The sequence below is a fragment of the Cyprinodon tularosa genome, unplaced genomic scaffold (assembly GCF_016077235.1).
Source record: "Cyprinodon tularosa strain WSP-4 unplaced genomic scaffold, ASM1607723v1 ctg25, whole genome shotgun sequence".
NCBI classification, from domain to species: domain Eukaryota; kingdom Metazoa; phylum Chordata; class Actinopteri; order Cyprinodontiformes; family Cyprinodontidae; genus Cyprinodon; species Cyprinodon tularosa.
The window spans coordinates 1,881,355-1,897,049 of record NW_024038928.1 but is presented as its reverse complement, the minus strand read 5'-3'; the positions used below and the strand labels follow the sequence as shown (position 1 = coordinate 1,897,049).

Below are 15,695 nucleotides of genomic sequence, written 5' to 3'. Positions count from 1 at the left end.
AAAGGCTTTAGCATCACACCTCCAGTGTTTTCTCTTAACTATAGCTTTATAAAAAGCCCAAACAGCAGCAGAATTTGATAATTAGTTTGAACCCCAGTCGGCCTCAGCAGATGGCCGCTCACACTGAGCCTGGTTCTGCTGGAGGTTAAAAGGTAGTTTTTCCTCTCCACTGTCGCTACAAGCATGCTTAGTGTGAGGGATTGTATTCGAGTCAATAAGTCGATGCAATCAACTGGTTTTCCTTAGATAGAAAACTTTGAATCAATTTGACAGTATGATCTGGTTGAACTGTAAAGTGCCTTGAGATGACATGTGTTGTGAATTTGGCGCTATATAAATAAACTAAATTGAATTGAATTGAATAAGGGACCCTGAGAAGATTTCAGTTTTCCACCTGAGCTCATCCATCCTTTTGGTTTGGCGTTTGTTCATTAAAGGAGAATTCCGGTTTTTAACACTTTTAGCCCATTTTCTGTAGTGTCCAGGATGAAATCGAATGATCGACACCAAAATTTTGACAATTGGTCCTGTCTCTGCTTTTTGGCTCATTCAGAATCCCCCCCTGGCTGCTTCAGAATGGCTTCCATTGTGCATGTCCGATAATGTCCTTAAAACAACCTTAAACGTTCTTTTTTTAAAATATGCTACTCACCGGGTCATCAGCGCTGTTCAATGACGTTCCAAAAAAAGTTTCGTAAAGAAAAAACGTTCCTGTAGTGTTTTATTTAGCATTTTGTAAATTCCAGAACTATTTTTTACGATACATCACAACCGCTTATAAACTTATCCCTCCGCCACCGGAAACGGAAATGGGGCCTGTTTACACTTAGTTGTAGTCTTTTCGCTTCACTCTGTGTACTCCGACGTCGAGGTGCTAACGTCTCTGTTAAACACTTTAAAAAACTCTGAAAATGGAATACGAAAGGTGGATTCTTGAGGAGGACATATTGGACTTTGAGTTTGACGGTAGAGGATACCGTTTTGAACCGGAATATACTGAGGAGGAGTATATAGAGACATTGTCGCCAACTAGTGGTCTGGAGTGTGCAACGCTTCAGATTCGAACGGGAAGCGGAAGTTTATAAGCGGTTGTGATGTATCGTAAAAAATAGTTCTGGGATTTACAAAATGCTAAATAAAACAAGACAGGAACGGTTTTTCTTCACGAAACTTTTTTTGGAACGTCATTGAACAGCGCTGACGACCCGGTGAGTAGCATATTTAAAAAAAAGAATGTTTAAGGTTGTTTTAAGGACATTATCGGACATGCACAATGGAAGCCATTCTGAAGCAGCCAGGGGGGGATTCTGCATGAGCCAAAAAGCAGAGACAGGACCAATTGTCAAAATTTTGGTGTCGATCATTCGATTTCATCCTGGACACTACAGAAAATGGGCTAAAAGTGTTAAAAACCGGAATTCTCCTTTAAGCCTTATATTTAGTAGTAGATTCATTGTTCTCTTTATTAAAAAGAAAAAGACAGAATTTACTCCACAACAGAATATAATTTAATGAGCTGTAGGTGGGTGTGTTGGTCACAGATCTATAAAGGCAGTAAAAATAATACGTATCTGTTGATGTAAGGCATGCAATCTCCACAGAGCTTCGAACACGGAAAAGCTACAGGTTATCACAGCAGGACACTCAGCCACAACTACACACACAAAAGCGCTCTTAAATCCTCTCTGGTTAGGACCCCCATAAACATTTATTCTCTGCACACACAAGGAATAAAACTCTGATTCGTCACAACAGCCAAAGTAAAGAACAAATATCAATAATATACTCTAACATTTTCATTTTCTACCTTTGTCCGCCTTTGAGGAATAAAGGATGTGGTTCATTAGGAATAATCAACAATGACAGATACACAAACAGGTTAGTAGCCTCAGCACGTAGCACATAAAGCGGCGATGACCCGGGCAGCCGTGACTCTTGTGTTTGACCCTAATTTAGCCAGTCCTTTATAAAGCTGTTATTTCAACCTGTTAAAAACAAGTTTCATTATTCAAAGACAATCAGGATTTACTATGTAAATTACATGTAATGCTGCTGTTGAAGCCCTCATATAAAAAGTGCACACGTTAGCTTGTGAATGGTGCAAAACAAATCAGTAGAATCTTGGATTTAAAGTGGCTGTCTGTATAAACAGTTAAATATCTGCCTCCATATAAAAATAAAATTAGCGACACAGTAATATTGCACACCTAAGGGGTTTAAGTTATACTTTTAACAAGATACTACAGGAAAATGTACAAACAGGGAAACAATAAAGCCTCTGGGGGATTATAGACATCTGTATGTTCAGGTTTCAAACTATGCATGGAGCTTGTCTCTGGCTGCAGGTGGGGCAGAGCTGGAGTCACGGCTGCTGATGAGGGGAGGAGGATTCAGGCTGCAGGTGGAGGAGAAATCTCAGCGGAGGAGGAGCAGCTCACTGAGGTGCACGGACAGGACAGAGCTCCTCAGTGCTGCTGGGCCTCCAGCTCTCTCTGGCGGCAGCCCACGGCAGTGATGAGGGCAGCTCCTTTACCGCTGCCGTCCTCAGAGAGCAGGAAGTTAACGTCACATTTTGGGGCGAGTTCTTTTACTGTCTGGTGGAAGATCCGTGAGAAGCTGTAGGAAGAAAAAAGATCATTAAGATTATCGGAGACTTTAAGAATATAAGAAAGGGATAGAGCTTTTTATGCTGGGAGACTATGGAGGGAATTTTGATCCATTATTGCTGGTCGCCTAGCAACTCTGACAGCATGAAGCATAGACCTAAGAAGCCATCCATCCATCCATTTTCCATCACCCTTATACCAAGCGGGCTCGCAAGGGGTGCTGGTTCCTCTTAACCTGACTCCGCCAGATGGATTTTCTCCGCATATCCATCTGGAAACCTTCGGTTTAAGTAATTTTGGGAAGGGGCGAAAATACTGGTTAGCTGATTGGCCTATGTTGGTGATAGACAGGCCAAATAAACCAATCAGATCAACGAAGCATATGACGTACTAACAGCCAGGCTACTCTTGCCGAAACCAGTTGGGAGAAGAGCAAAAACATCTTTTCCTCTGAGAAAAGCCTCCAGAGCAGTGTTTTGCTCTTCTTTCAGTGAAGAAATACTCTGTAATTCCGATAAAACTTGCTCGATAGCCACGCTAACGCTAGTTTCATCGGCTAAAGCCGCCATGTTCTTTAGACTGAAATGTCGCGCTTCTCGTTGCGTCACACCTCAACCCGCCTCAAAGCCAACGCTGATTGGACGTTCGTTTGGTGAACGGCTCGAAATTTTCTTCAACGGAGAGTCTCCAGACTGATTAGCCAGTGAAACATCGAAAGCTCGCGAGATCAGGATGGTCTAACGAGGCTAGGTGCCTTTATCCATCTCTCTACGGGCGAGAGGCGGGGTTCGCCGTGGACGGGTCGCCAGTCCATCGCAAACCAACACAGAGACAAACAACCATTCATGCACACACTCACACCAGAATTAAGAGAAGCCAATGAACCTAATATTAGGATACAATCCTTTTTTTGGGGCTGGATTCCAACTGCAACACTGTGCTTGCAGGCAGGTGAAGATGAGCTAATCATTCATCTCTCATTCATTAAAGGGAGGTAAATAAAAATACCTCCCTTTGAAGCTTAGCTTTAATTTCAACCAAGTTCTATTGAGTAACAAATGAAAGTTAAATGAGCCGTAGATTAATGTTTCGATAATATCGGAATGAGTTATATGTTAAACTTCCACCCAGCGTTGAACCCAGCAGTGAGGCGAAGGCTGTGCACTGCAAAAACGATCTAGAAATAAGTAAAAATGTCCTAAATTAAGTGTATTCACCCTTAATTTGAGCAGGTAAATGAGATAGTTTTCCAATGGAAGGAGTAATTTTACTCTTATAATAAGATAATTAGATAATATGCACTTGAAATAAGACAATGCAATTCTGTTTTCTTGTTTTTAGTGTAAATTGTCTTGTTCCATTGGCAAAATGTCTCTTTTACCTCCTCAATTCAAGAACAAATGCTCTTATTTTAAGAAAGAATGACTTATCTAGATATTTTAACAAACCTCATCTCAAAACATTTAAAAAGTTTATTTGGTATCATATTATTTCTATTTCATTATGATTTTTGCCACCGTCGTCTAGCATTGCTCCCTGAGCTTGGCCAGTTTGATTCCAGCCGCACTGAATCATGGGTAATGTTGTTTCATGAAGGATTGACACATTTAGGAGGATTCTTGCATTTGGAATTCCTTGTGGCCGTACTGTGATGTAATCAGTCTACAGATGCGTCCGATAAAGAAGCAGCCCCTGAATTTGGGCTCAACCATGGATGAAATTTAGATTTCAGAAGTGGGGTGGGACGTAAGTATTTTTTAATATAACTAACTTCAGCGTGTTTGACCATCCAATCACAGACCGGATTTAATGGCGCCTTAGATATTTGTTAAATTTGCTTCTCAGGAGTGACAGCAGTGACAGCCAATCACACACGAAAAGACGGTGGGCCAATCAGGAGCTTGTGGGCAGTCTAAACTCAGGGATGCTGGCTTCAGCTTGAGCTGCGGTTTTCTGCTTGGTCCTAGTGCTCCACAATTTTGTTTTTACTGCAGCGTGACAATGTTTTAGGACAGTAAAACGTGGAGGGGACCAAAACAGACTTTTGATAAAGTGTAGGGGACATGTCCCCTCTGTCCACCTCCTAAAGTACGTCCATGGGCACAACCATTGATCTCCATCCAAACCTTGCAGTGAGCATCTCCACCACCTTCTCCCTACTTTTCAAATTTTGATTAAGAGGGAAGAATTTCCATCCACTTTAAGCTTTCCATCTTAATTTTCTTGTTTTTCACTTCAAATCAAATAAAACCTGAGAATCACGACTAAAGAGTGAAAGGAACTTTGGCAAGGAGCTGAATTAGCCTGGTTTCTATAGGAGACAAATCTGTGAATGGTTTGCAACGTTAAGTAGGGGAATAAAATGTTGGCCTTTCTGTTTATGGGAAATAAGTAAATCATTGATTTAAGGTTTGGGTCCATGATCTCCATCCAGACATCCCTCTGAGTGTGACTGTAACGCGGCTCTTACTGTGGGTGCAGCTTGTAGAGCGTGCCGTCCACACCCACGGTGATGTCCAAGTGGTCCAGTCCTCTGTTCTCACGGATCTTATCCACCACAGCAGCCATTCCGGCTCCGCAGATCTGAGCAGCGCGGCGGGACACGGTTCCACACACCTCCTTCACAATGATACTGTCGTCACAGGTGCTGTCGAGTCCCAGCTGCTGCAGGATCGCCCTGACCTGCAGCAGCGCCAGACGATCGCTGCAGAGACAAAAGGAGCGGAGTGAGGGACAGAGGCTGCAGCAGCGGCAGGGTCACCGGATACCTGTCAGCTGTTCCCACAGGCTGAGGTAATCCAACACCTCAGCGTCTCCCTTTCTTTTCATTACTATGTAGGTGCTTTGACTGAATGCTGGCTTTAGCTAAACTCTATGGAGGGAATTTTGTTCCATTATTGTTGCAAAGGATGAGTTTGTAAGTAGAAATTTGAAAGAAAAAATGCAATCCAGAAATTAAAATTTAATGTTTTTAAAACTTGTTTTCTATTTTTTTCCCCCCAGATTTTGTTATATTTAAATGTTTTTTCACACATTGTTAATGTTTAACTTTAAATATTTTTTTTTTTTTTTTTTTTTTAACAAATTTAAAAGTACTTTTTTTCTTCTGTTTCTGTTTTTCAGATTGAGTTTTAAAACTTTCATTCTTTTGAAATTGAGTTTTCCAAAATCAAGTCGCATTTCTATTGGTCTGCTGGACAAGGGCAACAATTTGTTTTCTTGTTTTTTTGTTTTTGTTTTATTTGTTAAAATGGAACACAGTTTTTTTTACATTTTCCCCCAATTTTACGTTATTACCTCATGTACATCATCTACTCGCCCAGAGTTTTGTGTCATTTAGAACTGTTCTGAAGATATTCCGTTAGGTTATATCCAAGTAACGTCTTCCTATGAGCAACGAGTTGAAGGCACAAACTAAACTGTTAATAATTTATCATTTATGGTACGCCAGCATTCATAACATGTAGGCGAATCACTGTCCTCCAGACATCTGCGGTTATATTTTTTATATTTATATTTTTTGGAGTGTGCATGACATCATCCGCGTGCGCCGGCTACCGTTCATTCTTCCTGTCCGCTGAACTGCTGCTAGTTTTACTCACATGCCTGGAAGATGTCTAGTGCTACTACCACAGATGATCTCGCTCTCGAGATGGAATTAAACGATTCAGATTAGCTAGCCAAATGAATAGAAGGAATAGAGCGTAGTCGCCTGTGGCCCGGGCTGCCTGTCACAACTCCAGTCCGGCGCGCGGATGACGTCATACACACTCCGCTTTGTTCTTCACAGAACTGCTTTACTTTTCCGTGAGAGGCAAGAGCCCATCCCATTCATGTTTACACCCCCCACCTTCGATCAAGGCACTCTACACAACTGTGAGTGTCACTTCTATGGGATAATTATCCTGCCATAATGCAAGAGCGCATAATTTCAATTTGAGAAAAGAATTTAATCTTCTTGCACTCAAAACTTATAATGCTCACACTCAAAACATGCGCTCTCTTTCAAATATTTTCTCTTCTCTCTAAAATCTTTGTTTCTTCTCTCAGATTTAATGCTTCTTGCACAGATATTTTCTCCTCTCGCTTGCCTCCTTCTCTTCGCGCACAAACAGCGCTCTGCTCGAGTCTCAGTTACGCTCGCAAACCCGTAGGCTCTGCTTGCGGATTTTTTTGCTCTCTCTCTCAGATTGGATCGGATCGTCGCCTAGCAACCTTTCCAGCCAATAGAACGACAGCCTCGGAAAGGGTGTGCTTGTCTAACTCTACTGAGTGTGCCTGTGATAAACCTTACCGACAATAAATTGGCTTTTTAATTTAAAAGCTATTAAAATAAGAAGCTGAAAAAAAAACAACAATCAGGAAAATAAATTGCCGATTCAAGAATCACCAATGAAAAGTCACTTAATTTCTGCTGGAGGCAGAATTAGCATCTGCCCTGACTAGCAAACTTTTTTTTTTTTTTTTCTGACGAGCAACTCTGAGGCGGGAGTTTTCTGCTCACATCACGTCACGTCTGAAAATGCATAGCTTTTAAATTAAAAAGACTTTTTATTGTCGGTAAGGTTTATCACAGGCACACTCAGTAGAGTTAGACAAGCGCACCCTTTCCCGAGGCTGTCGTTCTATTGGCTGGAAAGGTTGCTAGGCGACGATCCAATCCAATCTGAGAGAGAGCAAAAAAATCAGCAAGCAGAGCCTACGGGTTTGCAAGCATAACTGAGACTCGAGCAGAGGTTTGTGCGCGAAGAGAAGGAGGCAAGCGAGAGGAGATAATATCTGTGCAAGAAGCATTAAATCTGAGAGAAGAAACAAAGATTTTAGAGAGAAGAGAAAATATTTGAGAGAGAGCGCATGTTTTGAGTGTGAGCATTATAAGTTTTGAGTGCAAGAAGATGAAATTCTTTTCTCAATTTGAAATTATGTGCTCTTGCATTATGGCAGGATAATTCTCCCATACACTTCATTGGGAGTGACACTCGATAGTTCGGGGTTACTGCTAAGGGGGCGGTTTAGGATTCCTCCGAAATATGCTTGTAGCGACAGTGGAGAGGAAAAATCCCTTTTAACAGGAAGCAACCTCCAGCAGAAACAGCCTCTGTAAGCGTCTATCTGATGAGGTCGACTGGGCTTCAAGGAGACAGAGGCAGAGATACAAAAGGCAAATATAAACCAGCTCCACAGGTGGCCCCCTTCATGAAACATACAGCAGGCAAAAGAGCAAATAGATCCATAATAAATACTTAAGGATAATTTTTTTCTTTTTGTCAATGAAGGTGGAGTTTAGGGAGATGTCCGTGATTGAATAGGATCTACAGATGTGTAAGGGACGGACTCACCTCTCTATTTGAGACAGGAATTTGGTCTCGAAGATGCCCCGTGTCTTCAGCGTCTCTGAGATCTGTCCTCGGAAGAGGAAACCGCGCTTCGTCAGATCGATCAAAATCTGACGCACAATTTCTCCCAGATACATTCCGCTGCACATCTTCTCGTATCTGAGGAGCAAAAGAGATTAGTTAGCATCAATGTAGCAATATTTTAATCATGAGCAGAAAAAAGGAGCAAGTTTATGAGACAGGAACTTTAAAATTAGCAACCTGACCTCTGTTTGCCCTCGTTGAGCGAGTTCTCGTCCACAGCCTGATCATACATTGTCCTGATGTCATCCAGACAACCGTTATCTCCAAACGCCCCCCACTCCATGTTGACACACATACGGCCCTCAGTCCCTTCCACGATTTCAATGTTCTTCACCTCTTCCATGTAGCAGGCGTTGCTTCCTGTGCCTGGGAACACACACAGCAACAGTAGAATAAAACCACTGAACACAACAGTTTCCCCTTTAGAATCCTTTTAATCTTCAGAACAAGTTAACTCACCTGCAATCAGCCCCACTTCACAAGTCGGCTCCTCGTAAGCACAGGTCATCATGGTTCCCACGGTGTCGTTCACTATGGCAACCACATCCAGCTCAAACTCCTACAGGACCAGCAGAATCGGTCACAGACTGAAATGCAGCTAAATATGTTTATTTAGGAGTAAAACATCAGCTGCTCTGTCTTCTACCTAAATAGATGTTATTCTATCTCTCTCCTATCAACGGTGACTAGCTTTATGTCATGAAAATAACATAATGACACTGAAAACTTGACGAATTTGTAATATTTCATCCCTAAACTTTTCGTTTTGTCCGAATCATTCAGAGACATAGGTTAGATCTAGCTCTAAGTGACTCCTAACTAGGGATGCACGATATTGGACTTTTTGCCAAAATCAGATATGTTGATAATTTTTTCCCCTAAATCCACTTAGACAGAAACTTTTATTCACTTCCGTCATTCATAAGTTCAAAGTTTATGTCTATCCATGGTGTAGGGGTTAGGATGCTTGCAGAGCAGAATATTTGATCTCTAAATGTCTGACAACTGGAGGGTGGCTACGCTGGGAAAATATCTCAGACTATAGGCTGAATGGAAAGACAACATATTCCAAAAACCTCTGGAATCCTCTGAAAAAAAGACTGAAAATGGCAGTTTTTCCACTCTTTCTAAGTAATGTATTTCGCCCTCTGCTGGTAAGAGCTGTATTTTTTTTTGCTTTGTCCAAAGCTTGGAGAAGACACTGCTGTCCCTCAACATTGACCTGGTCATTTAACTTTCTCCTTACCTTCCTGGTCACCATTAATTAAAATATAACAGTTGGAATAGTGGATTTTTTGTGATCGGTAATTAAGTTTGACGCATCCGCCTCTATTGCTGCTGCTGAGCAGTCTTTGCAAATGGAAATCTAAATAAGTCATTTTTGCTCAAATTAAGTGCGTTTTTTCTTGAATTCAGGAGGTAAGTGAGACACTTTGTCAATGGAACAAGACAATTTACACTTACAATAAGAAAAAACAATTGCTTTGTCTTATTTCAAGTGTATATTATCTAATTATCTTATTTTAGGAGTAAAAATACTCATTCCATTGGCAGATCATCTTATGTGCCTGCTCAAATTAAGGGTAAATACACTTCATTTAAGACATTTTTTTACTTATTTCTAGATGTATTTTGCAGCGCAGTTTGGTTATCTGCTTCTGAAAACAATCACACCGCTGACATTTTTACTTCAGCATCACTACTGTGGCAGAATCATTCATGCATCAGGTGGATGCATGTCACCTGCTGCCGCTGCAGAGTCAAACTACAAGATATATTTCTTTAGACTACAAAAATAAAGTCATAATATTGGGTCTATTAGATCAAGGTAGTAAAATGACTAGAATAAAGTTGTAATATTGTGAGATTAAGGTATCACCACAATAAAGTCAGAAATCAGTTCAATATATTAGAAAATGTAAAAATGGGAAAATACCAAAATAATATAACATTAGAAAAATAAAGTCATAAAAAGGAAGATTAAAGTAAAAACATTAAGAGATCAGAGTTTCTCATAATATTGTGAAAGTAAAGTTGTAAAAGGAATAAAGTCATAACATTGCCGGATTAATTCGTAACATTACGACGTTAAAGTTGTAAGGTTACCAGAATGATGTCGTAACATTATGAGAATAAAGTCTTAACATTAAAAATATTAACTCATACAAGAAAGTTTCCGCAAACATTATAAGAATATAATCCTATTACTCCGAGATTAACATTGTAACATTACGAAATTACAGCTGTGTCATTTCATGAGATTTATATTATAATGTTACCATCTAAAAAATTGGCCCACAACGTTTGAGGTCGGGAAGTTCGGTTTGGCATTGCTCAGTAGTAGCGCGAGTATGCTCGCACAGTATCTGGCGGGCCAATTAAATTGTCAGGGCGGGCTTTATACGATGATGGACAGATAATCAACAGTAACGTAATCAACCACGTCACCAAAGCGCGCTTGGGTGACAACAACAATGGCTGCCGCTGGAGAGTTGAGGTGAGTAGATTCTGCTATTAGGTCTGTTCTAGAAGATATCGACAGCAAATTAATTTTAAAAGAGGAACAGAGAAACGCGGTCAAGGCTCATCTTCTTATTCTAGGCGTGCAACTGCACGCTTTGATTTTTGTTGACAACTATGCGCCGCTTAACATACGTCACGCACTCCATTGCTCTTATTGGTTGTAGGTCTATCCAATTGAGTGCAGAGGCATTTTTTTTCCTGGTTCGTTCGAAACACGCCCCATAATCACAGCTCTATGGAGCAGCATCAGACTCATATTCGGACTAGAATTGAGTCGGACTACGTCAGGCTAGGGTAAAGCCATTACATTATGAGAATAAAATGAATATGAGATTAATGTGTTAACATTACAAGAATAAAGTTGTTATATAACATGAATAATGCCATATTACAAGATCAAAGAAGTAGCCTACAAACTCTCACTAATAGTTAAATGGTTTGTTTGGACTGAAGGTTGGGTCATCTTGGCTGGTAACTCTATTGAAGCTTTTGTCTTATTAAATTAATTTTTTGTTACATGACCTCACTCTTATATTATTAAAACGTTGTTATTATTATTATAATATAACATAATTATAGTGATGTCACATTCTGATTCATAATAAAGAAAACTCTAATAAGGCCCTAAAACTCTGTCATACCTAAACAGCGCCTTTTATGTCGGTGAGCTAACATCTGCCGATAGCGATAACATACCGATAATATCGTGCATCTCTACTACAGCTCAGTTACACTTTTGTTTTCTGTTGAACATATGTTTTTGTTTTAATAATGTTATTTAACACATGCAGAATTATAACATTTCTCCTTCGGTTGTTATCTGTGAGCTAAATGCTGCGACTATTTGTAGTTGGTTAACGGATTCCAGCCATTGGCTTGTGCAGACGTGAATATAGCAAAAGCAAACTTCTGACTTTATATTTGCTGTCATTGCTATGACAAATTTAAGTTGCCATGCACTTTGTTAAAACCCAAGTAGAACAGTTATTAAGAGACAGCAAAGATATTTACATGAATTTCTACTGGAATTATCTACTGATTTTTTTTAATCATAACTCCACTTGATGTTTCCATCTCTGCAGAAAACCAGATACAGTAAATACTTTTAGTGGTGAATAATTCCTCATCAGACTGTTTTAATTTTACATGATTTCTATTCTTCTTATCATCTTTTATTTGCATTATATAGAAGCAATGTTAGGCTGCCTTTTTCAATAGAACACGCCTGAATGGAAATGTGTTGAGGGCTGATTACTTTTCAACGCCACACTGGCAACAATGCATGTTATTCACATTTTGGGACAAGCTGACGATAGATGATGCAAGCTTTCCTCTGAGAGCTGCCGCCATCCAGAAGCTCTGCCGCTATCAGCTGTCAATGCATGCTCCTACAAGCTTCACCGCACACTGCTGCAGTCCAGCCCCGCACTGCTTTACCTGTCAGACAGCGATTTACTCTCAGATTATACTTACTGGTTCTTCAATCTAAAGAAAGTAAGATCAATTTATAAAACTCTTAAACGGCAACATTTACACATTCTGCACATCCCCACCCAAGAAGCAGATATATTTATTAGTGTTGCACCGATACCAGTATCGGACGGGGCCCCGATACTGCCCTAAAATGGTGGTATCGGTATCGGTATCGGCGAGTACCAACAAATAGGGCACCGATACCATTTTGAGAGCCATAAGTTTATTGAACAATTGTCACCCACTCCTGGTAGGCAATAAAAAATTCTACTGGTTTCACTTTGTATTAGATTTTTCCCTGCTTCACAAAGGTAGGCAGCAGCTTGACAAATTATTTTACATTATTATGGCATCGGTATCGGCCGATACTGCACAGCCAGGTATCGGGGCCAAAAAATGGCATCGGCGCAACACTAATATTTATATGTTTTTTTTCTTTTGCAGCACTAGTTGCACGTTTTTCTGTCAGTAGGCTGACAGGAAAGGGGGTATGAGAGAGAGGGAGAGACATGCGGGCAAAGGACCACAGGCTGGATTCGAATCGGAGTCGGCCGCGTCAAGGACTAAGCCATCCGCACATGGGTCGTGTGCGCTAACCGTTGCTCCACCTGCATGCCCAAGCTTCTTGAGTTTTTGTAAAAAAAAAAAAAAAAAGCAAGTTTATGACCTGTTTATCCGGGGTGTTAACATGATGTGAAAAAGTGGCCCAGTAGCCATTTGCTTAGGAAACTGGGCTGGATTAGGAAGAATCTTAAAAACGAAGCAGTATGAGGAAAATCAGCTTTTGGCTCCTGCTCTGTTTCTCCTTCTTATGGTACACGTGATCATGAACTAAAATACTCTATCAGTATAAATACAAACACAGAAACTACTCAAGATAAGATTCAATTCAGGGCTCATTAGCAATGCCTCTGCGTTTCTCCCTGATGTTCCGATAGAACGATCTGGATAGGATTTTCACGAACTTTGAGTTGCTGAAGCCTGATCTATTTAATTAACAGCAGTTGGTTCTCCACCATTCTGTGATGTCACTTTACCCTGAGGCATGCAGGATGGTGGGGCTCTATTGAGCAGCTGCCTCAATTGTCACCATTGAGATTTCTGATAGTTCTCCGGTGTTACCAGCAGATGGCGCCACATCTGTTTATGTTAGTTCACCCAGTGCTGGAATTCTATTTAGGCTCTAAAAGGACTATCTAAACACTATAAGAACAGACTCCTGGTGAATATGACCTCATTTTATCCTGATTAAATGGTTTTTAGTCCTTTTCTATAGACATATAATCTGACTATACTCCTGTAAACAGTACCATTGAACAAATGGATCTTTTTCATGGGTGAAAAATCAAATCTCTTCTCTTAGCCCCTGGTCTCTTCTCAGTAATGTCACTGCTCTTGATTCCACAACAGATTTTTTCTTTAGTAAAAAAATGTATATCCATATAGATTTTCGACTCTATGCGGGAGAATCCTCCATCCGTTATTTCTTTATAATTGGCTTGGAATGAACCAGACTTTCATTTATTTCTTATGCAGAGATTAAAGGATGCCTCAAAGCAGAATAAACCAGGAAGTGCTCTTCAACTGCTGGAGGTCCAGTTTAGCTTATAAATCTGTTACCTTCTAATTATGCATTAGGAAAACATTCAACTTCAGCCTTATTGGTATCATTTAGGCCAAAAACAGCACCTGTGATTGCTCCACAGTGATCAGACCCTGTGGCATAGGTAAGGTTCTGCTGGAACAAACAGGTTCACACATAGAAGCGGAGCTCTCGGTTACTTAAAAACTATAAATGAAACATACTATAATCCTTCTGCATTTGTACTCTAGAACCTTAATAATGTAAAACATCAAACATGAATTATTCATTATTCTACATCAGAGGTCTTTTATGTGGGGTTGTGCTCCCCTAGTGGGCCGCGGAAGCACTGCAGGACAGTTTTCTTGTATTTATCACCAATAAATCAGGTGTTGTAACTTTTCTTTTTTTATTTCAATTTATCAGATTGGTCTTAGATTAAGAAGTAAAACTTGAATGTGATTTTATGCACTGACATCACTGTTGTGAACATTAATGATATTATTTATTTATTTATTAGCCCTACAACTGTTGTACATTGTACATTTTTCACTGTACTGTGTTATTTTGTTTGTCATTGTAAAGTATTGTTCCTTTGCTTTGCTATAATCTATCGCATTTACCTTATTTTCACCAATATTAAATGTTCCTTTATAGATTAATTAAAAAAAAAATACAAATTTGGAATTTTCCTTAAGTTGTGGGTTGCCGTTACACAGATGAAGAATGTTTGGATAAAGAGCTGATAACTGTAGAGTATCTCATAGTTTCAGACATAAATGAGTTATTAATTCCTCTCAGTTAAATTTATTAGTGTCATCACCTCAGATCCGGTCTGATGCTCATACCTTTAGCAGCATCTCTCAGTCGGTTGTTAAGAACTTGGTTCTAAACCCGCCTCCACCCACAGGGCAGACGTGGCTCAGGGGTCCTTTCTCTGCTTCTCTCCATAATCTGGTGCTTCCACACTGATAAACATTGAAAACCGCGGCTCGACCTCACAGTTATGGAGTTAATTTTGTCCCATTATTGTTGCAAGAAATATGCTTTTAATGTAAAAAAAAAAAAAGTATTTTTATTTTTTCAAATTATTTGATTTTTTTCTTTACAGTTTTGTGCTCCAATTTTGTTTGAATTCTTTTCATATTTTTTGCTTTTCAAATTTCTGCTTTTGAAGTAGAGTTTTGTAATTTGCATTATTTTCATCTTGCATGTACAGATCGCAATCTTTTCACTTCTGAGAGCGATTGAGAAGCGAAGATATAATTTCTATTGGCTTACAGGACGATATCACCAAACATTTTTATTCATATCCATAGTGAAGAGAATGTGATCTAAAAAAAACTCAATCTGAAAAAAAGTTGTTTGAAAAAAGACATTTTGAGAATACAGTGTCTGTAACATCTTTTTTTCTGCTTTGAAAAAGTGAAAATAACTTAATAAAAAAATGAAAATAGTAAAGTTAATCCTAAAATCTTGTTTTTGATAAAGTCGTTTTTTAAAGTTTTATTTTTTGTTTTGCTTTTTTTCAATTTCCTTTAACACATAGTGGTCTTTGATTAAAACAATAATGGAACAAAAATCATTACATAGGGCACTGTCTGTTGTATTCATCTTTCCAAATTTACTCATAAACTGTATTTATATTAATTGTCATCTGACAATGCAACCACAAAATAAAATAAAAAATCAAGTAGTAGTCCGTAGGAATGGCATAAAATAGACAATTTAAATTGGCCTCAGGGTAAAACCTCCGCTCTGCAGACCAAAGGCTGCCAGGCTGAACATAAACAACGTTTAAAGCTTGAAAGGCAGAATATTTAGGTTTGTTTAACTCTGGTTTACATGAGATTTGGTTTGGTCCACGAGATTCAACATTTATGGCTCCTATTTCTAACTTTTATTGCCTCATGCTGGAGCTTTTCTCCACCATTATGACAAAAGAAGCTCATCTGGTGGTGAGCAATCTACCAGCTATAAACTGAACTGGGCTTTTTTCTTTTTTAAGCGCACCAATCACATACATTTTCTTGTGATTTTCTTCTGTTCTTCTATGGATTTAAGGTTGTTTTTCACTAGATTTTCGAACCA

General features: G+C 39.4%; 1 protein-coding gene across 2 annotated transcripts in view; it reads right to left on the bottom strand.

The window, feature by feature from the left end:
* Nucleotides 1-1,485: 1,485 nt before the first annotated feature.
* LOC119785492 (hexokinase-1) overlaps nucleotides 1,486-15,695 on the bottom strand; it is a 32,812-nt gene continuing 18,602 nt past the window's right edge. Inside the window, exons 14-19 of one of the 2 annotated variants that reach the window (XM_038288194.1) lie at nucleotides 12,023-12,034; nucleotides 8,486-8,585; nucleotides 8,209-8,392; nucleotides 7,946-8,101; nucleotides 5,077-5,310; nucleotides 1,486-2,616 (exon numbers count right to left, since the gene is read on the bottom strand). In XM_038288194.1, coding sequence (XP_038144122.1) covers nucleotides 2,466-2,616; nucleotides 5,077-5,310; nucleotides 7,946-8,101; nucleotides 8,209-8,392; nucleotides 8,486-8,585; nucleotides 12,023-12,034 — 837 coding nt within the window. In that variant the 3' untranslated portion in view covers nucleotides 1,486-2,465. The remainder of the gene's footprint in view (nucleotides 2,617-5,076; nucleotides 5,311-7,945; nucleotides 8,102-8,208; nucleotides 8,393-8,485; nucleotides 8,586-12,022; nucleotides 12,035-15,695) is intronic. The other variant, XM_038288195.1, reaches the window with a different exon arrangement.